The sequence below is a fragment of the Emydura macquarii genome, unplaced genomic scaffold (genome assembly GCF_026122565.2).
Source record: "Emydura macquarii macquarii isolate MOO-44397 ecotype Brisbane River unplaced genomic scaffold, CSIRO-AGI_Emac_v2 contig_2531, whole genome shotgun sequence".
Classification (NCBI taxonomy): domain Eukaryota; kingdom Metazoa; phylum Chordata; order Testudines; family Chelidae; genus Emydura; species Emydura macquarii.
Genome location: NW_027132668.1, coordinates 59,106 through 82,252, shown reverse-complemented (window position 1 = coordinate 82,252; position 23,147 = coordinate 59,106). Strand labels below are relative to the sequence as shown.

General features: G+C 40.9%; 1 protein-coding gene across 1 annotated transcript in view; it reads right to left on the bottom strand.

Annotated features, from left to right (window-relative positions):
* Positions 1-23,147, bottom strand: part of EIF5B (eukaryotic translation initiation factor 5B) — a 66,058-nt gene that overhangs the window by 16,753 nt on the left and 26,158 nt on the right. Inside the window, exons 9-17 of the mRNA XM_067563552.1 lie at positions 18,921-19,007; positions 15,092-15,387; positions 14,054-14,161; positions 11,228-11,338; positions 5,759-5,826; positions 3,804-3,945; positions 1,669-1,800; positions 799-981; positions 519-680 (exon numbers count right to left, since the gene is read on the bottom strand). Coding sequence (XP_067419653.1) covers positions 519-680; positions 799-981; positions 1,669-1,800; positions 3,804-3,945; positions 5,759-5,826; positions 11,228-11,338; positions 14,054-14,161; positions 15,092-15,387; positions 18,921-19,007 — 1,289 coding nt within the window. The remainder of the gene's footprint in view (positions 1-518; positions 681-798; positions 982-1,668; positions 1,801-3,803; positions 3,946-5,758; positions 5,827-11,227; positions 11,339-14,053; positions 14,162-15,091; positions 15,388-18,920; positions 19,008-23,147) is intronic.

The following is a 23,147-nucleotide window of genomic DNA, read 5'->3' as shown; positions in this document are numbered from 1 at the left end:
CCAGTCTCCAATCCCTCCTGAAGCAGGCTGCAACACTGTGCCAGGGTTTCATTCACCTCTTCTCAGGACACCTGGCACCAAATACCATAAAGGAAATGACTGATGCATTAGTTCAGTAATTTCACTCTATTTGAATGTTGTTTTTAAAAGAAGTTTTTCTTCAGATTTTGTATGCATTTTTCAAGATCTCTCCCTTCCATGCCTACCCACTATTCATAAATCCTGATAACCCCAATGAATACACCTTTATGCCTGTTAATATAAATTGGTGTGGTTATTCTTTCTTCTTTGTCCTGAACCACTTCCACAATTAGACATCTGTGGGATTATGGCTGTGCTACAACCTGCAATTTCTTCTCTTTATTCCCTCTTCCCACTTTAATTTGATCATCTTTGGTCACTTGCTACTATGATGCAATATGTATTGAATACTTTTCTGGGTGTCTCCCTTATTCTGATTTTTTGTTCTAATTCTTAAGACTTCCCTGAAATGCCACCTCCACATGCTGTTCCCATACCTTAACTCGTAGTTCCTTCATAGGGGGAGGTAGCAGAAGACCTCTAATCTGAGTTACTATCGGACCTTCTACTCCAGGGACAATAATGGTATCACCCTCTTTGAGACGTCCATTAATCAAAATTACATCTATGGTAGTACCCATGCCTGGAAGTGCTTTGACCTAAGAGATGAGAGAGGAAAAAAAAGTTTAAACATTCCCATCTCAACTCAGTTTCTCAGCCACAAAAAGGAAAAAAAGTTTGCTACACATATATTCTAAAGCACGGATGCTGACTTACCTCCATAACCTGAGCTCTCAGCTCCTCACACTGGGCCAGTCTCTTGCTCAACATGGTTTGTGTCAACTCAACGAGAAGAACTATCAGACTTCCCATGCCATCTCCAGTGTGAGCAGAGGTAGGTACCAGAGAAACAAAAGTGCGGGGATCCTTATTCTCATAGAACAAAGCAGCATTCAAGCCCTAGAACCAGGAACAGGACAGTTGTATGGAAAACCACCACATCAACAGTAACAGTTAGCATGGGACAAGAGATTAAAACAGTTCTATCACGTTTGTCAAATCCTGATTTTTTTTTATTTTTTTTTTAAAAGTATAGCTCCATTTCAGTAACATCTTAATAGCGCAACCTCAAATTTCAGACATTAAAGCACAAAAGAGGGCAACAGACAACAGCTCAAAATATGGGTAAACCCTATAAAGCTAGTTACTATATTTTAGCTTATAGGCAGTTTCTATGTGACCAGTGAGAAGCTGTGAAAACTAAGTATTGCTGGAACAGTTACACTAGTTTGAGGAAAGAGGGAGCAGGTAGTTTCTCTCAGGTGATTCCAATGAGAGGAGAATGTGTAGAAAACCTAGTATGTTTTTGTTGACCCTACTGACACTGCATTCTCAACAAAGCACCCCAGGACTGGAACAGAGGGTAGAGAAAACTCTCTCTAATAAAAATAAAGCATAAATTAAAACTAAAGTAGAAAATCTATGTAAATGATTAGCACACAGTGACAAAGGGTTAGAAAATACATAGTGTGGTATTCCAACCATTAAAAAAAAATCTCTTTGGTTTGCTTTGTGACAGAAGCTTTCAAAAGTCATCCACCTATTTTTACTACTGTTAACAGAACCAAGTTGAATAATGCAGCCTACCTGTTGTGCAAATTCCACTATGATAGCCTTTGCACGCTCCTCAAATTCATCTTTTGTGTTTTTCTTCTGCTTCTTTAAAGTGGCACCTACATCTGTATCAGGGCTTTTTTTCCAGTCATATAACCTATCAATCTTGAAAATACAATTTTAATAAAGTTATGCCATGCCCTGCAATGTTCAGAAGTGCTTTCCTGGGTTATGCCTACAGGAGTCACCTGTCATCTATGACCTGCCTTACATGTGAATAACTTCTAAGTGCCCATTTATCCTAGTGACCACATGTATGTTTCAACTATAAAAAGATTTCCAACACATATGTATCCAGTATTGTAATGGAAAAAAAACAGTATTGGAAACTATTTCCTGAGTGCAATAATCACTTTTTTTTAAAACCTGACTGTTCAACTGTGTCTTTTGGTTAATGTGCAAAGTGTTTTTATACTGGAAAGATAGTTTTTAATTACATGTATTGCACCAATTTTAAGACAAAACAAGTGGGAAAAGATTTTAGTCTTCCAGCTTCCTGAAAACATGATTCTTGAGTCATGACGTTTTTGTTTTTTAAATAAAATAATGTTCTTGGTGTATATGCACAGTAAAGAAGAGAGATCCTTTAGGCAAGGGGCTTTGTGTATTTAATGGTTTATAAAAGGTATTTTAAAACTTGCTGGAGAGCTTGGAATTCCTTTCCTGCAACAGCACAACAGAAATTGTTAAGTCAATTTTTATTAGAAATTTTTTTTTTTAAGAAGATCTGTTAAGAAGGGATGTCTGAAACAATAAAAAGACATTAAAACCCAACATTCTGTAAAGTAGGTCAAGTTTAGTGCAAGGCATTGTTTATTTCATTCAAATCCCTACTTAAAAGACTTGTTTTTTCCACAATGCTCATAAAAGATAGGTAAATTAACACTTTTTTAACTGGGCCATATTGACTAAACACATGATTTTATTGCTGTGACCGTCATTCTTCATCACCCCGTACACTCCTTACCTTTTTAACCCTCACACATTGCATCACATCTAAGACTATGGGGCTCTTCAAAACAGGGATCATGTCCTAGGCACTTTACAGAACAAACAGAACATCGAGGTGTTTAAAAAGTAAAAAAATAAGATTTGAGGGCCTCTGATATTAAGGTATAAGACACTTTCAAGGTCAATCCGCCCCAAACCAGTAGACAAGAGTCCCTTCAGTAATTGCAGAGGTTTCTCAACTCCCTGCCACCCTTAATTCTTGATATTTACTTAATAATTTAAAATCATAATCCAGTTCTTTTGCAATATGCATTAACACCCATTTAAAAAAATATATGACTGCCAGTGTGTCACGTACTATATGGCAAAGCTATCTGAACACAATTTAGTTTCCTTAACACCCATCTATTTAACTCACTTCAAAAGGTACTTCAAATATAACATCAGGGTTTCTGCAGTGTCTTAGTTTTTCTTTCTATACAAATATTTCATTGAAACTTATACAATAAGGTGATTTTTATCTTTATTTTGTAAGAAATCAAAATGATTATCAGCATACCTGAAAATGCTGGCCAACTATTCAATTTTAAAGATAAATGGATTACGTATTTTTCCTCTACACTTTGCCACCTAATGCTGCAGTACCTGAAACCAGTCCTGATTATGTATTTATTTAAATTTGCTCAGTGCTCTGCTATGACAGTGAAACCTGGTTCAAACAACTAACTTCTATTGTTAGTTTAACTGAGGTGGGTCTTTTAAAGGGGGAGCAGAATCACACTCTATCTTTGAATTTTACAAGGTAATAAAGAGAAGACAAGGTATCACCCAACAATTAATCTAATTGTATTACAGAATAACTAAAGAACAACTTCCAGTAACGTGAACCACACAGAAGACCTATAAGATGACTTGAATAGTAAACACTTCTTTAAGGAGAGTCGTTAAACTGTTCTGCAAAGTCTATGAAAACCTTATAATTATTCTGAGTTTCATTTACAGAAAAAGATGTAGAAAAAACTAAGATCCACCGCTTCAGCTCTTACAATGGATTGATGCCACTGTTTATACACAAAACTATTCAATTAACAGACAAAATAGCATGGTATATATTTGATACTGAATTTTCTAAATACATCTTTGAAAGGCCATCTTACCTTGTTGAGAGCTACTATAAAGGGACATTTCTTAGCTTTTAGCAGGTTTATAGATTCAATTGTCTGTGGCTCCAAACCATGCATAATATCAACTACTAGAATGGCAATATCACAAAGTGAGCTTCCTCGATTTCTTAGGTTGCTGTGGCATTGGGAAAGAAAGAATGTCATTTATAGAGTAATCTGAACATTCCATACAATTAGATGCTTTTTTAAACAGCAGTGTCAACTGATGTTTACCCAACAAAAAGAAAATCTTGTGATTTTCATCAAGACACTGCCACATTACTCACTCTTCCCCACAAATACGAAGACCGATTAAATGACATACCAGCCATATACCATTAATAAAGGATTATTTCCAAAACGTACTGTAGAGTGTTTCTGTCTAAGTCCATAAACAAAAGAACACATTTGTGGAAGAATTTGTAGGCAAATATATTGAGAGGTGCAACACTCAATCAGCAAACAATATTAGCTATCTCACATGCTCTGTAACTTGACCTTTCTGAGCAAGGTTATTGAGAAGGTGACAGAGCAATTTTCAAAGGGTCTTAAATCAGATCACTGTATTTCAGTTTTGAATGTACGTATATGCAGAGACTGTACTGATCTTATTCTTTAGTGCACTAACAATAGATAAAGTTCAAGTCATCTATGCAGATTTATTTAAATCTTCAGTCTCTAACCATGTTAACTTTCTGAGGGAAGTAGGAAGAGTTGACCTCTTGGCTAACACACTGCACTATTAATCTATCCACATGTCGATGCTCTCTATTTACTCATGTTGCTGAGCTTGTAACTATGTTATGCACCGTCTTTATCTGTTGGAGCAGGAGGAAGCTGTTATGAAGATGCCGAGTTTGTCACCATCTGTAGAAAGTGCTGTGTAGGTGTTAGGGTACAGCTAAAAGGTGTCCTGTAACCTGGAATTTCATTGGCTGTAATGGTGTTGATGGAGGATGTCACATTCAACCAGCCTTAAATCCTTTTATGTTAAGTTTTGGTTAGGATTCATTAGGATCCTGGATCAATAATTAAAATGTATATGAGACTTTTTAAGAAAGTTAGCTTTCATAATCTCTAACTTCCAGACTCATTTAGGCTCTGTAACAAGCAATAATTTAGGTCGCTAGACTACTTATCCAGAGCAATGGCTCACAACCTTTCCAGACTACTGTATTCCTTTCAGGAGTCTAATCTGTCTTGCATACCCCCAAATTTCATCTCACTTTAAAACTACTTGCTTACAAACTCAGTGGAAAGAAAAAAAAAAAAAAAAAAAACAACTGTCACAGCACACTATTAATGAAAATTTGCTTAATTTCTCATTTTTACCACATAATTATAAAATAAATCTAGTGAAATATAAATATTGTACTTACATTTTGGTGAATAGTATATAGAGCAGTATAAACAAGTCATTCTCTGTATGAATTTTTAGTTTCTACTGACTTCGCTAGTGCTTTTTATGTAGCCTATAGTAAATCTAGGCAAATATCTAGATGAATTGATGTACCTCATTGGAGACCTCCTTCCTACCCCTTGGTTGAGAACCACCAGTTTAGAGACCAAGATAGGGAAAAGGTCTTTTCCCTAAGCACTTAAGTTACATTCCACAGATAAACGTTTTCTCCCAGCTAAGCTTTTATATTCACTATTCAAAGTAAAAGATTGCTTTTACATGCTCTTTTAGATATAACAGTTTGACCAAGGACAGGAAAATGTTTCATCCACCAGTGATTAGCCAGAGACAAAATGCAAAGGCAAATCAAGCATACCCACATATCCCTGGTCAGCTATAAAAATGAATTTTTTTTAGAAGTGTGAAGATATACAGTAGGTAGCAGATTCATCCTAAATTCTATAGCTCAGTTAATTGTTAAGATAGGCATAGGTATTTAAATCTTATGATCAGTTATTTACAAGACCCATCACATAACAATAAAAGTTACCTGAAAGACTCATGTCCTGGCGTATCAATTATCAGCATTCCTGGAATCTTTATGTTCTCTCTGTCAAACTAAGATTTCCAAATATTAACTATCTTGAAAAAATTATGTAAGAAAATAAACTTAATTTAGAGCCTCAGCAGTACTCATGAATTTCAAATATCCAACTAAGTATTTTAAGAAGGTCCAACACTATTATCCTAATAACAGCTCTTAAGGATGCCACCGTGTCACAATAAAAGCAAAGCCAGTTGGGAAAGGGACACTCAAATGATGACATCATATAAGGAGAGGTTACTTACCTTGTACAGTAAACGGAGGTCTTTGAGAGGTGTCCCCCTATGGGTCTACTTCAGTATGCGTGTGCACCATGCACTCTCTATCTGAGATTTTGTCAGTGGTGTCAGCAGGTCCATATCTGCCTCCTAGATAGCCTTATGCTCTGTTACAAGGGTATATGGTGGGGAGAGGGGGGCAGATCCGCTGCCACTCCAGGTCCTTTTAAACCATGAAAGTCCAGTGCGAAGACTAAGGCAGAGGGGAAGGATGGTGGCTAGTGGAGTACCCATAGGGACACACATCTCAAAGAACTCCAATCACTGTACAAGGTAAGTAACCTTCCTGTCTTCAAGTAGTGTCTTCTATGGATGCTCCACTTCAGGAGATTCCTGAGCAGTACCTCAATTACAGAGGACAGTGCCGAGGAGGCAGATCTAATAAAGCCCACAGAAGAGAGTCACCAAAACGTGCACCAGCACTGGAAACAAGCATGATAGAATGCTACTGGCAAAATTTGTGCAGCAAAGACCAGGTGGCTGCTCTGCAGATATCTGAGGCAGGTTCATTTTTAGCAAGGTCATAGAGGTAGACTGAGCCCTGGAGAATGGGCAATCAACCTAGGAAAGGGACAAGTCCCTACAGCTTTGTAACAGGTTAAGATGCATCCTGAAACACATTTGGACAGGCTTTGGGTAGAGATCGAGTGCCTTTTCATTCATTCCAGGACAGAGATGAAGAGCCTAGGGGAAGCCCTAAAGGACTTAGTTCTATTGATGTAAAAGGTGACAGCCTTCTTACATCCAGCGTATGGAGGCTACCTTCTTCTCTTGAAGAGAGAGGCTTGGGATAAAACACTGGCAAGTAAATCTCCTGATTAAATGTGGAATTCTGTTACAAGGGATTGTGCCTCCTTTCTCAAGAGACCATTGCGAGAGAGTTCCCTGAAAAGTGATGGGGCAGGGGAACTGAACTGGATAGACTAACCTGTAGAAATCACCTCTAGGATCCATCCGTCCAAGGTGATAAGCTCCAAGGAAGGCAGAAAATGGGAGAGATGGTCCCCATAAGGAGAGAACGGGGATAGGTGCAGTGTAGGATCTGGAGCAGAAGACCGTTCATAATCCTCAATCAATGGATCAAAATGGTTGTTTTGAAGCCATCACTGACTGGGAAGCAACTGTAGAAGATGGCTATTTTTTTAGTAAATGTGGCTTATTTTTGGAAGGTTCAGCCAATCTCATGAGCTGGTGGTTGACTGCACGACAGCACTGAGCCATCTGAAGTCTATTACATTTTCTCTTTGTTGCAGGCGTCTACATGCCCAGAGATTGTAGCGTCACCCAAACGTCCTCTAGTGGATGAAAGGACCCATATGTGACATCACTGAACTGCTTGGGGATGGTCCTTGATGGTGTTTGGTACCTCCCAGGACAGAATAGAGAACAGCAGCCAAGCAGCTCAGCACACGATTACTGCCATAACTACGGAATATGCAACTGTATCATCGGCATTGAGAGCATCCTGGAGAGATGCGTAGATGACTGTCTCGCCTTCTGTTATGAGGAGTTGAAATTGCTCCCTCTGGTCCTAAGACAGGTGTTCAATAAAAGATAAAAACTTCCAAGAGTTTGTAAAATCATATTTTGCCATCAAGGCTTGCTAACTGGCTACTCTGAACTGCAAAGGGGCAAAGGAAGAGTCTTGCACACCAGAAGGCCCAGTCATTTCAGCTCCTTGTTGGATGGTATTGAACAGGATGTGTGTGTTCCTCTTTCATTCACTGACTGCCTCAACCACCAGGATAGTAGGTGTAGGGTGTAAGAAAAAAATACTCTGATCCAATGAGTGGGATATAGTATTTTTGTCAGTTTATTTACACAGAAGAATTTGCCAGTAGAGCATCATTGATGGAAAAGGCAATTTTGCCCTGAGAAGATAGATGGAGGATGTCCAACTAGGAATGTTTGGGCTCCTACGTGTCTTCTAACATTATGTGCAAGGTCTCTGTTATCTGTTTTATCAAGTCTTGAAAGGCCTTGAAATCGTCAGTATAAGATGGAGGTGAAGGCTGTGATCAAATTCATCCTGTATTCACACCCTACACTTTATTGTAATAATCTGTGTACAGAACATACCTTGTAAGGTATCATTTTAAAATTAATGACTTATTTGTCAATATCATGGTGCAAGTGGCAACCAAGGCTGGTGGAAACCAGAGTGTTGACTGGGGTGTGCTGGCAGGCTGCAGCTATAGACAGACACTTAGGGTGTGACCTGCATGCTGCTTGGCTGTTGGTGAGGGACCCAGGTTGGGAGAGTCACAATGCTTTGCTGCTGTGACACACAAGTTTGCAGGGCAGGTGGTGATAAAACCCCTCGCTAGTCTGGATTGAACCCCAGAATCTGACAGAGGCATAATAGTCTTGTCTGGCAGGAAAGAAGTTGATGTTTCTTCTTCTGATTGCTCTTGCTCATCTGCAAGTTCCTCCTGTGGAACAGGGTCCGAGGACAGCAGTTGTTGCTTTTGATGCGTTCTCTTACAAGATGGGACCCTGTACAGCTCGTCATCATAAAGGATCCCACGGACTCCAATAAGCCCACTGAAGAGGGATCTAAGGGAAGGGGACAGGATCTCAGGGTTATCCTTGCCTGGTTTGCTGGATATATGTCCGGCAGAAGGTATCTTCGTCAGCATGCACTGCAACAAGGGAGGACGGAATGGAAAAATAGAAGAGCCTTGCATAGATACCTCAGAATCAGATGAGAGGTCATCTCCCATGTCCATCAGAGGGGCAAGTGGTGCCGCTACCAGCGGTCGAGTGGGTATGGGAGACCAGAAAGGATCTAGTAACTGCACAAGCACTGTAGGTGGAGTCTGTTTGGGAGTGAGACGGTCCCAGAGAATATGTCAGTACCAGTCAGAAATGCTTCTCAGTAACTTCAACAGGTTTGTGTGAAATCAGTGACTGCTTTGATACCAGATGGTAGTTTGATTCCAGGAGATAAGTCAGTACCAAAGAAGTCTCTCTTGGTACACTGGAGCAATGGTAACTCAGGTTCTTCCAGGATCCAAAAGATCCTTGTGGAAAAGGAGCCTGGACAGTTTTGGCTACTCTGGATAAGGACCTCAAGAGTTAGTACGTTGGGTGGTACTGGAGACAGTACTGAAGCGCAATGTGTGTGCACTCCTCTGCTGGCTATCAAAGGTGGTATTGACAACCATTTTGGCTTTACCTTAGAGTCACTGTGCTTCGGAAGCACTGGCTGCAGTGCTGACTTCAGTGCCATTGAAGTTCAACAGACAGTTTCTCAGTATATGGCATTGTTTTCTCGCTGATGAGAAGTCAGGGGCTTCGTGGTACCCTTGTCAGTACATGAGGTCTCTCAAGATCCAGACTGACAAGGCAACTTTCCTCTTCTTTTATCCTATTCCCCAGAACAGGGTCTCTTTTTTGACAATCAGGGCACTTCTTATGGGTCCCTTGGGTCTTTGCTTACAGCAATGATTCACTTGCAGGGGCTCTCTGAGCAATGGAGTCCATTTTACAGGGGGATGACTTAGACCCCACAGGTCACAGGGAACATTCCAACAGGAGTTTTATCTTGTCCTCCCTCAATTTTTCAGATGTACTTTTAAATCTTAAGTGGATCTTACATTTGGAGGAGGTGAGAGACTCTCCCAATCTCCGGAGGCAGCTCAAGTGTCCATCACTGTGTGGGTGTGGAGGGAAAGACCTGTGGCAGGTCTGACAGGGTTTGAAGCCTGGGGTCTTGGACATAATCCCTTCCTTGAGGCTGTGGATCAAGACCTGAATTACAAAGGCCCAGACCAGGGAAACAAAAACAAAAGAAGGAAAAGGGGAAACCTCACTCCCCAAAAAGCACAAACTGTGCTAAATAACAGAAAAAGAATTAAAAACTGCCTAAAATCGTAAGAAAAAATAAGCAAAAGAGGAAGCAAGCCAAATAGCTAGCTAACGGACACAGTGAGACTCCATCTCGAGGCACAGGCAGCTATGAAGGAACTGCAATTGTGGTGGGTCCGCCCTTACCCCACATATGCTCATACCAGAGAATAAGGATCTCTAGGGCACGGGCAGGGACTGCTGATAAAAAGCTCCAATCAAGAGTCCGTGGGCACATGCAAATCTTGAAGTGGGGCACGCATAAGGACACTGCTTAAAGGAAAACTAAAACTTTCAGAAATGGTATTTGATGCAACAAATCTCCTAGCTGTTCAGAAACTGGGCTATTGTTTAGAGAAGGCACATGAAGTTAGGAGTTCTACTGCAGTAAACCCAGCTAAAAGGAACAAACTGACAGTTTTTGCCATCTCAACCATCTTGTACTTCCTAAATCTGAGAAACAAAGTCCCAGTAGATTGTTTAAATACTTTCAAGAATAGTTTTGTACAAAACACTTTTCTAAAAGTGATTTAATTTGCTGTTGCAGATTTTAACAGCAGCTCTCCTGCAACTTGTAACTGTTCTTCATGCTGGACAAATGTACTGGGAGTGCATTTTTTAATATTAAAAAACAGGTGGTTGAGTGGTTATCTAGGTAACATGAATATATTTCATTTCATTTGAATATTTCATTTACAAGGAAAACTATTGTCCCTTGGAAAGTGATCTTCAATGGCAACATCTGTTTTCTAACATTATAGATTTATATAGTAAAGCTTGTTGCCCGTTAATAAATTTAGCTTGTGAATGCATGCACTGGAATTAAAGGCATGTCTACACCACCAGAGCATCGACACAGTGGCATCGATTAAGTGTAGACCTGCTCAGTCGATCAGAGAATGCTCTCCGGTACTCAATTAGTCCACCTCCCCAAAAGACGGAAGGCAGCATTGACTGAACGGCATCTATCGTCGATGCAGTGCTGTAAAGACACCACAGTATGTCAATGTAAAATACATTACGTTGCTTGCGTATCTCCTGTCAACCGCCACTGCTAGTGTAGACCAGCCCTAAATAACCATTTTACATTTCTCTAATGAGATTTCATAAAAATACCTACTGAGTATATTTTAACTTCCAAGAGTAATCCCAATTTCTAACCAAATGTCAATGTTCCATCAATAGAATCAACATATATACACATAAATGCACTTTCTAGAATGGAGTGGATGGCAGATTAGAGTTTTTTGAAAAGACAGTAATCAAACTTTGAAGTGCTATTACTTACATTTTTTACCATCTTAGTTTGCTCATTAATGGCTTCAAGGGGAACATTAGTTGCTCCAATTTGCTGAGTGATACCACCAGCTTCACTGTCTTGTACATGAGTATGACGGAGCTATAAAACAAAAGCAAGAATGGAAGAATTGAATGCACAGGGAAAACAATAGAAATGGGAACTCGCTTACGGAAGGGAATTTAAAATCATATCTTGGAAGTAACATTAATTATTTTCCATTTATTTTGCATTGTGTGTGTATTTATTTTAAACTAGGTCTCTATTTAGGAAGCATTAACAGGTTTAAGAACATAATGATGACCATATTGAGTCAGACCAATGGTCCATCTAACCTAGTACCCTGACTTCGGACAGTGAACAGTGCTAGATGCTTCAAAGGGAGTGAACAGACCAGGGCAATTCCCGTCATTCCATCCAAGCTTCTGGCTACCAGAGGTTTAGGGATACCCAGATCATTGAGTTGCATTCCTGACCATCTTGGCTAATAGCCATTGATGGACCTATCCTCCATGAACTTATCAAGTTCTTTTTTTAACCCAGTTTGTTTCAGGCCTTCACAAACAAGCTCCACAGATTGACTGTGAAGAAGTACTTCCTTGTGTTGGTTTTTAAACCTGCTGCTTATTAACTTCATCGGGTGACCCCTGGTTCTTATGTTATGTGAAGAAATAAATAATTCCTTATTCACTTTTGACACACCATTCGTGATTGTATAGACTGAATCATATCCTCCCTCAGTCATCTCTTTTCTAAGACGAACAGTCCCACTCTTTTTAAACTCTCCTCATATGGAAGCTATTCCATACCCCTGTCCTTCTCTGTACTTTTTCCAATTCTACTACATCTTTTTTGAGATGGGGCAACCACAACTGCACACAGCAGTGAAGGTATGTGGGTACCACGGGGATTTATGTAGTGACATGATGATATTCTCTGTCTTATTACCTATCCCTTTCCTAATGGTTCTTAACATTCTGTTAGCTTTTTTGACTGCCATTGCACATTAAGCAGATGTATTCAGAGATCTATGCATGATTACCCGAAAAATCTCTTTCTTGAGTGGTAACAGCTAATTTAAACCCCATCATTTTGTATGTAGGGTTGGGATTACATTAGAACTTCAAAGAACACCTGGGGAATGGAGATTGTTCATAACTTGAAATGTTCGTAACTCTGAACAAAACATTATGGTACAATATCCTGCAGTCAGTGTCTTCCAGCTGAGGCTGGGAGAGATTTTTTGCGAAGGTGGCACCTGGCAGCACTGCCTGGTTTGCAAGCAGCTCCCTACCCTATTCCTGTTTCTTGCCTTTGGGCTGAACTGGGAGGGCCTGCCCTGCACCCTGGGCACTACAAGACCCAGCCGTCAGCCGGCCCTTCCCAGGGCTCGCCCTGCTCAGTGCACTGCTTGCCACACTCCAGAGGCATCACGTGACAGGGGGCTGGTGCCAGCCTGCTGCCAGCGCCCCTCCCTCCTCTGCCCCTTGCACTCCCAGAGGTGTTGGCAGGATCCAGGAGTGCAGCCACGGGCAAAGCTTGGGCTGCATCAGTGCACAGGCTGTGGCCCTTTAAAACTCCTCCAGAGCGCAGCTGACTCCCACTCCAGCTCCATCCTTGCATCAGCAGGGAGCTCTCTTTCCTGGGCTCTGGGGGAAGGGAGCAGGAGTGGTGAAAACAGCTTCCCTCTGCTAGTGGGGTGAGGGGGGAGGGGGTGAAACAGCACCCTTAGCTTACAGGAACAGTGCAGTCCCTGGAATGTTTCTGCTCTGCATGCCGACCTCGCAATACAGGCACAGTGGTTTTTGCAGGTAAAAGTACTCTGAGTATTAAATAAATGGTAGGCAAATATCTAAGGCTATGTTCAGACTGACGGCGGCAAAATCGCCACCGCCAGATTGATCTTTCTTAATCGATTGAGCGGCCAGTGAGGCCTGCTCAATCAATCAATCAATCAGGAAGTCAACTGAGTAAGTCCACCCCCTCAAGTAGCATAGCGCTGAGCCGACGGGAACACTGTTCCCGTTGGCTCAGCGCAGTGAGAACAGCGCACAGAATGGAAGCAGAGCAGTCGACGTCAGTTATGCAAACTACTCTGCGTAGTTTGCGTAACTCCCGTCGACTGCCACCGAATTGCGCGGTATGAACCAGCCTTAAGTATCTGTCTTCTGTTTTACTTGGTACATTAATTTTCCCATAACTACCACCTCCCTTCGTCCCCCCCAATTCCTCTAGAGTTGGACTTCTTTTCTTTTTCCAATGGAAGGCTATCAGGAGCCTAGCTGCTTCTTCATTCTTATTATTCATTCATGCTTAATTCTTCATTTCTGCTAGGAAGCCCCAGGAGGATTACCAAAGGATCATCTGACAAATATCCAATAATTTGTGATATTGGTTATGAATTGTAGTACCCCAGTACTCTTTAATGACTGGACATAAAGGCATAAAAGTCTCCTCTTCACCGCAATTTCTCCAATCTTTATCTCCATTCAATCTTTCTATTTTTTAACCTGACTGGTCTGAGGTCCCACTGAACATTATCTTAAGTAAGTGTTCCTTTATTGTGCTATATACTGAAGTTGCTGGTCCTCTTTGCCAGAGCAAACCACATTCCTCTGGGGTAATTTGTCTATCTAGGTCCCTTTCCCAGCATGTCATATATGGACTTTGTGTTAGGAAAGTTGTCTTTCGTTGTACATTTATAAGCATTATTACAAGTTATTTCAAGCAGTAGCTATTAAGATGCACTATTGACAAAAACTATTACAGAAACTTGACAATGAAGATGCACAAGGGCCATCACATTCTGCATCTTACCTTATCTAGAATTTTGGTCTTCCCTGTGTCTACGTGTCCAAGTACACAGATAACCGGTGCTCTTAGGTTTTCTGTGTTTACATTTTTGTTATTTTCAATACGTCGTTTCTAGTATGAGAATAAAATAAGACAAGTTCAAATCTAGAGACTTATATTTCAAGTATTACAAAAAACAAGTGGAGAATTATCGAATGTTTTCAGCAGCACCTTAAGAAAAATCTGGCAGAGTTTTTGCACTCTCTCCATGGCTTACTGAATACAAAGCCTTCATTACAATTCAATCTCCAATGGGGCACAGGGGATGGTTATGCAGATTATGTGGACAGATGTTTTTCCTAGTCAAAGTACAATTTTCATGGTCTGCATCTGGATTCAGTACATGCTGGGCTAGGTTATTTATCTCTGAGTGCACATTTGTGGTCCTGAGAGCTAATCTACTTGCACTAAGGCTAGCTCGGCCTTTTGCCCAGCTCTTTAGCACTGTTTAAAGATCAGAGTTAGAAGTTAGCATGTGGGAATCCAGGTCTAATTAAATTGACTTAAACGGTCTCAGTTAGATGGCTTTCATCAGACTGGTAACATTCCCAGTGGCAATTTAAAAAGCAAAAGCTTCAAGTGAGAATAACTAGTGGGATAATTTATTTCATCTGCTAAACCAATGGTTCCCAACCTGGGGTGCATGACCCCCTTGGCAGGGAGGTAAAAAGGGGGGGGGTGGGACATGCAAAATTACAGGGGGTCCTTGAGGCTTCAGTAATATTGAGGTCATTTAGTCCCTCGTGCCAGCTGAAGTGAAGGAGCAGCTGCCCCGAGCTTCATGCTTGAAAAAGTACTCTGTGAACTCAAAAGCTTGTCACTGTCACCAACAGAAGTTGGTCCTATGAAAGATATTACCTCATCCCTTCACATATTACAATCACAGAACTGCTATTATTTTAAAAATATATTTAGACAAATATGGTTGAAGGTTCAATAAAATCCACAACAATTTTCATGACATACAGATGAGCTTCTCAAGACAAAGCTGCATCTAGATACCTCAATTCTCCGCTTCGCTTTGTCATAAGCAAGCTCTTCTTTTGTACGATCATCATCAGAATCACATTCAGAATCGGAGCTTATTTCTTTACTTGGCTTTTTCTCTACTGATTGTTTTCCAACAGCTTGACACTCTGTTTCTCTCTCATCTGAAGTCTTTTCATCTTCATCTTCACTTCCCTCACTTTCTCCATCTTCAGACTCTTCACTCTCATCCTCATCCTCCTCATCTTCTTCCTCCTCCTCTTCCTCCATTTCATTATGTTCTTTGACTTCAATGTGAACAGGTTTTCCCTCTAGCAAGAGGAGAGTAAAGTAAAATACTCTATCAATATCACATCCCAAAAAACCACCATAAAGAAACTTAGTAACTGAGATCAGGTTTCCTTCTATAAACATAACATGGACTAATTTGGATCTATCCAGGTGAAGGAATAAGTCAGCTGCACTAAGTATGGGAATAAACTTGTAAGTTTAGAGCCAGTCAATGCAGCATAAGTGAAAAATCAAAATAAAGTACTGCAATATGGTCAGTGCACTCACCAAGAAAGATCCCTGCTGACCTAAGGAGCCCTTTTCCAAATATCTGGAGGAATAAGATGGCTCAATTCAAATACACACCAGGCACTTCACTTATAAATACACACAATTAGTGCAGGCAAGAACTAACGCTCCAAATCTAACAAGTTCACTTTGGAGTCAATCAATTTTTCATGAGAAAGATGTTTATGAAAGTTTCTAGAACTCAAGGAATTTGAAATTAGTGTAGAAGTGACTAAATCTGACTGACTAAAAATGGTCAAGACTAAAACATTTTAAAGATAGTTTAAAGAAAAAGCATATTTTCCAGTTAAATGTCCCAGTAAAGGGAGGTTTCTTACCCGTTACAATGGGACTGGAATTGCAACAAACAGTCCAGTACCACAAGGATACCTGCCTGTGATGGGGTAGGACTCTTACTGCTAGACCACATCTTTAGGGGCTAAATGTGAGAATTTAGGTATCACAGCTGAAAGGCAGAGGATCCCCTTCTGCTCTCTGAAGTGAAAGAACTCAGATGGTTGGGGCTGCACTCCCACTGTGCCCTCAGATGGTAAATATCAACATCACAAGAGGGCACTAATGCACCCAAGCATAAGACCGGCCATACTGGGTCAGACCAACAGCCCATCTAGCTCAGTACCTTGTCTTCTGACAGTGGCCAGTGTCAGGTGCTTCAGAGGGAATGAACAGAACAAGTAATCATCAAGTGATCCATCCTGTCGGCCATTCCCAGCCTCTGGCAATCCATGCCCATCCCGGCTAATAGCCATTGATGGACCTGTCCTCCATGAACTTACCTGTTCTTTTTTGAACCCCATTATAGTCTTGGCCTTCACATCATCCTCTGGCAAGGAGTTCCACAGATTGACTGTGCGTTGTGTGAAGAAATACTTCCTTTTGTTAGTTTTAAACCTGTTGCCTATTCATTTCATTTATACCGCACCACAACAGATGGGACTTTAAAGAGGATCCCACAGTTTGTTGCCAAGGGGTGCCACATCCACCAAGAGAATGCACAGAAGAACAAGAATTAACAATCTTGGTTTGACTGGGATGGGATCAATTCCCAGTACACAGACCATTTTTAGCCTCTGTCAGTGTCCCAAGGACTGGGCAGCTGACAGCAACTCTATCATTGCTGCATACACCACCTCTCCAGCTGCTCAGGCAACATGGGAACAGCTCATTGCTATCCTGCTGACTTCCCACAAATATGCCAGTTCAACACACCAAGCCAGCCACTTCATAGCTATTCTCAGTGGGAGCTCAAGACAGCCACTTCCACTGAAGCACAGAGGCCCAATGCAGGTTCCCAGGAATATGTACTCTGCACTGGTGAAAGTTATATATTAGGCAGAATCCTCCTCCTAGATGGAAAACAGGAGAGCTATGCTACAGGGTAGAGCAAGAAAGAAGGGTCTATGCATAGATGAAAGTACAGATTTTCAGAAAAGCTCCAGTCTGGAGTCCCTGAGACACTTTTTCACCTGGGGAAATTTTGGTTATTTTCAGATGGGGGGGCGGGAGGGATGATGAGAAAAATCTTAAAATTTACTGAAATACACAAGGTCTCCTGCACATTCAGATCACCAATCCCTTGTTTATTTGAAAAACATGTCTCAAGTTTCTAGATGTTGGCAACTACACAGTAAAAATTGCTGCTGTCAACTCCAAACTAATAAACAAACAAACAAACAGTGAGCAATGAACTTTTGTTCAGGTGAAAGATTATCAAGACGCTGCACCTTAGGCAGTAAGGGCTAGAATCACGTAAGGATTTGGGTGCCTAACTGCCACTTTTGCACCTAAATACCAGAATCAGGCCCCCATGAGATCACAAAACCCCCACTCAGCTGCCCCCAAATTCTGTAGGTGCCTAAACTCACTTGGCATCCCTACATTTCTGCAGTAAGAGTTCCTAGGCTCCTATGTTTTCTGCCTCTAAGCATGTGCACTGCAGCCCCACATCAGGCATACAGATGCCCAAGCCCCAGATCAATGCATAAACAAGGGAGAGATAGATGTTTCAACATATCTGCAGGGGCCGATCTGGTAAGCATACTCAGACCTTGCCCATTGGATCAGGCCGTCATAGGTGAGTTTACACAAAACAGATGGGGGGGGGGGAGAGCAGGAATATCTCCTGCATAACTTTTAGTCCAGTTGCTAGGATACTCACCTGGGATGAGACCCCCCCCAGTTCAAGGCCCCCTCCACCTGAGGGAAAGAAGGGATTTGAACTGGGATCTGCCACTTCTCAGGTGAGTGCGCTAACCATTGAGCTATGGAAAAGTCAATTTTTCCTTTGAAGCTGTTCCACTGTGGATAAACACTTTTTAAAAGTCATTGGAGCTTGAGGACTGGATCCTAGAACTCCCACCTTCCAGGTGAATGTTCTTACCACAAGACTACAGAATCACTCTCATATTTGCTCTCTCTCTCTGGCCCCATGATTCTTTCATTATTTATCCACAGTGGAACAACTTCAATAGGAGAGACTGAGGGAGCCTCTCCTCAGAATCCCATAGCTCAGAAGTAAGGGCACACACACTCGAGGTGTTAGACATCAGTTCAAATCTCTTCTCCTGTTTAGGCAGAAGGGGGACTTGAACTAGGGGTGTCCCACACCCCAGGTGAGTGAGGTAGTCGTCGTTCTCTCTCATTCCTGACCTTGTTAAAACAGTATAGGTGCCTAAAACTGAGAGGCTTTGCATTGCAGCTAAGAATCCCAAGCAAAGGGAGGCACCGCCCTGCAGCCTGGATTTAGGACTCAGAGATAGAGAGAGGGGAAGGGGTTAGTACACACCCCTAAGCTTGGAGCCGCCAAGCTTTTGTGAATCCCATTGCAAAGTGCCTATCTCACTCCATTCATGTATAGGGAGCCTAAGCCCAAACTCAAGGTTCGTCAATTGCAGTTATTTCCCAGGCGCAATGACACTCAGTGTCCCCACACCTAAGTTTCTTTGTGAATCTAGAACTAACCTCCTCACCACTCACCCCAAACACACACACAAATGTTTACAGACTCTCACTCGGAAGGAATTTTGAATAATTTTTAAAAGTTGTCGATCATGATAAAAATCTTAAACTCAGACCTGATCACAGTTGCTTTATCTTTCACCTCCTTTTCTCCTGGGGGCAGGGAGACGGGACAATTCTCTAACTAAAGATGGGTAGACAGATCTGATATGGTCACAATAATCAGCACATACTTTTAACTAACAATGTTAAACTTGTCCTGGATACAAAAAGATTACCAAACCTCTATTTACTCTCACACACCCACCTTTTTCTCTTTCTTCATCACTGACCATTGCTTCCCAGTCATCCAATCCCGCATCTGCCATTTCTTCTTCCTCCTTTTCTTCTGAAACTGAAAGAATTCCATATATGAACAAGACTTTACTAGGATTATATCCATGTTATAGAAAAGTGCAAGAGATATCAGCAGATGAACACAACGAAAATTTTGAGACTTTTTTTCTTATGGCAAAGAGCCAGCTAAAATTTTTAAGCTCACAAAACTACATTCTAGCGCTTCGCTGTAATGCGTTAGATTCCAGTGTCAATGTGCTCCCCAAAAAGAGCATTCATTATGGATGAAAGTGGAAAATATACGAACAATATTAGTGTATGTAGACGACCTCAGTAACACATTATGCTCCCAAGAAATAAATCCACTCTCCTTTTGTGAGATCATACAATCCCAGAATTTTGGGCAACAGATCCATCCTTCTAATGAATTTGTGATAGTCCTTTTCTATTCTGTAAAGTTTACTTACATCACAAGGGACTCATCTTTAAAGGCCTCTGCTCGTTCACAAGATTTCTTGGTTAGTCTAGTATTTGGCTGCCATGTCACATGCACCTGTGTCAAGAGTCACATGCTCTCAATAGAATAGTCCTCAATTAATAATAATCCACATGTAAGAGAGGTGTCAAAGATGGGCAAAAGATGACTTTGGTCCAGTCGTGAGTTTCGGGTTGTTGGGGTCATATGTTCATTTAGATTTAAAATGGACCAAAAAAAAGTGTTTCTTCATGACTCTTAGGACTATTTCTGTAAGGTCCTTGACATTAGTAATACAATACAACAAAAACCCCAGTAATATTAAAATAATCATTCCAACAGGAAATCAGCCAGACAGACATCTACAGAGATTTCTTCTCTCCCTTTTATTGCTATGGGAAGCTTACTTTCAGACCTTTTCAAAAACTACATTATCTTTTTTTTTTTTTTTTTTGGGGGGGGGGGGGGGGTGCAGAGAGTCCAAAAGGTCACCAAATTTGGGCTATTAGAAAGACAAGGTGCGTTTTGGGGTTTTTTAAGTTTTGTTGTAGACGTGTCAGTCCCAGGACACTTCCTGGGACTGACATAGCTATAACACCACTGAATACAACAAATTTGGGCTATTTCAGACCCAGAGGAGAAGCAAATTTCAGAGTCTTGGTGTCCTCACAGCCACCCCTTATCTTTTATGGTCTGTAGGATACAGTTCAGTCTACAACTGAGGGGGCAGCCAAGAAAATCAATCTGAAACTCTATTTACTCTGATCCAGATGTATAAAGTATATCAAAAACTTAGTCAAGCTCTCACAAAGCTGAAAATTTTTGCCAGTGCCAGCCCTGTTTCAAACAAATTTATTGTTTGAACCTGAACTTCCTTTTCAAGAACCAGAGGCTTAATGGAAAACAAATATTTTGCCCAGAAGAATACAGCTGCTCAGGTTTCTGTGCAATCATTAGCAATAAAGTAATAGAGTCTGAATACTCCATTGCACTTATGTGGATCCACTGGCATTATGCAAGAATCTCAAGAGCACATGGTATCTATTGTGGTTTGGTTATAGAGCTCCTGGTCCTCCATAGTTAGCAGAGAAGATCAGGAATTATTGCAGTGGGGAGTTAAAAAATGTCAGAACTTTCCATTGAGAAAGCTCTTTAGATGTTGCTTAAAATATAGTTCTTCACACTGTATGGTATCAGAATTAGGTGAATCTCTCTCTACAGGAGGAGTAAAGGAAAGAAAAGAGACCCCCTCCCCCTAACTGCAACACTGGTGAATGAGTGGGGAAAGCGGAAAAATCAGGGAAGAGACCTGTGAAAGCTACAGCATGAAGAAGGCAAAACTCTGTCTCAGCACAGGAATGGAGCACATAGCACAAATGGCTCTGTTACAGAAATTTGATTTTGGCAACTCAGTTAGTAGCCTTGCTGGATCAGGAGATTTGAGCAATTCCAGATGGCTTTTGGTTTAACAAAGAAAGCACAAGAATGCCAGGTAAATGCCATTATGCCTTGGGTAATGCCGTGGATGGTATCCTATGTGCCCTATCCCTCACTGATGAAGAAAAGAAAGAATATTTCAAAGCAGTGGTGGGCAACCTGTGGCCCATCAGAATTCTAAGTGCGGCCCATGAGACATTTTGTTAAAAGTCATTCCCACGCATGAAAGAATCAGACAAGAAGCGCACTGATTTGACAATTTGTTGAATTTTAGGCAATTAAGTATTTTATATTATATTATTGTCATATTAAGTAATTTTGTAATTAATATTTAATTACAAAATCTGATAATTTTGATTAATTTAACTAAATTCCTTAGTTTAATTACATTTACACATATAGTATTTATTTTTTAATATTGCAACACTGCGCCACGCTTCGGATTTCAGTCTACTAAGCATGACAGTGTGCTACTGCTGCTGGTCATGAGTGGTTGCGCTTACCTCTATTACTTTTGCCAGTAATCTGCCCTTAATTTTATCATGGATCGCTTTGTGTTTAAGTGGCGTGACAGAGATGAAGGAGACTCAAGTGCAAGATCAAAAGGTATAGTGGAAGGTGTAGCCATAGTGGCTGTAGCCAAAAAGAGGAAAATAGGTGACGAAGGCAGAATGGTAAAAAAGAGAGCTGGGAGCTGGCTTCTTTTGTTATTGCAAGAAAGGGAAGCCATTTTGCTTAATTTGCAACAAGGTGATATCAGTTCCCAAAAAATACAATGTTCAGAGACATCATGAAACACCATTTCTCTCAAGTAGCGAATTTTCCAGTAGGTTTTCCCCAATGTGCTGGACAACTTTCAAATCTGAAGGAAACCATGAAACACAGAAGCAGGTACTTAGACGAGCATTAAATGAGAGTGATGCAGTGACTTTGGCTAGTTTTCATATTGCTTGGTTACTTGCAAAAAAATGGAAAGCCATTCTCAGATGGCGAATTAGTGAACCAAAGCTTTATCAAATCCTCAGATGTTTTATCTGATGGATTTAAAAACCAAGAGGAAATTATCAGATGTGTTAAATGTCTTCAACACAGCAGGCGTACTGAGAGTTGCAGAGTGAATGACATAGCTGCCGATCTGGAAAAGCAGCTTTTCAGAATTATACATTCAAGTATAGCATTGAATGAATGCAAAGATATTAATGAGGTTGCTCAGCTCTGCATCTGGGTTAGTTCTACTGACAATTATCTAAACATTACAGAAGAATTTTTAAATCTCTTGAGAGTACACAGGCGAGCACAGGGCTCAGTTTTTTTCCCCCGAGGCATTTACTGATTTTTTCCAAGAGCACGGGTTACATTCAGAAAAAACTGTATCAGTTACAACAGATAGGTGCCCCTCTATGACAGGAACACACAACAGATCTGTGGCTTTGCTGAAAGCTTGTGTACCTGATATATTTGGTGTTCGTTGCATAATACACCAAGAAGTGCTCTGTGCTAAACTTGACAAGGGAGACAGACAAAGCTATAATGGACAAAGTGGTACAGATAGTTAATTTCATTCACACTTGCCCTCTGCATCACCATCAGTCTGTGGAACTTTTGGACCAAACTGAAACAGAATATGGAGATCTCGTCATGTACACCGAAGTGCGCTGGCTAAGCCGTGATAAAGTACTGGACCGCCTCCTGGCACTTCTACCAACTATCAAGCAGTTTCTTGCTCAGAAATCTCAAATGTACCCAGAGTTAGAAGATGAAAACTGGATTTTGGATGGGTCTTTTATCGCCGACATCACTGGTCACCTGAACACATTGAATGAGTCATTGCAGGGGAGGAGGGGGAGGAGAGAATCACATCTTGCCTACACTAACTGTTAGTGTCAGAAAATTCATGTGACAGTTGCAGTTGATGTCCACTCAATTACTGTCATGTGACTTTACTCACTTCCCAAAGTGTAAAAAAAATGCTGGACAAATGCTCTGATCAAGGAAGCAAATAATATGATTCATCAGTTCACATGGTAGTGCTGTCTACACTGGAAGAGTGTTTTGAGAACCACTTCTCTTCTCTGAGTGTTCTGAAGCCCTTCCACCACTCGTTGCTCTCAAATCCATTTGAATTTGATTCGAGCCAATCTGTCACAGTATGTCAAAGGCTTGGGGTCAATAAAAGTAATTCCTCCTCAAACTTCCTTCACATTTGTGCCCTGGATAAAGATGAAATTAACCAGCTGAAGAGGGAAGGTATATATGAACTTTGGAAGAATATCCCCAGGCAAGTTC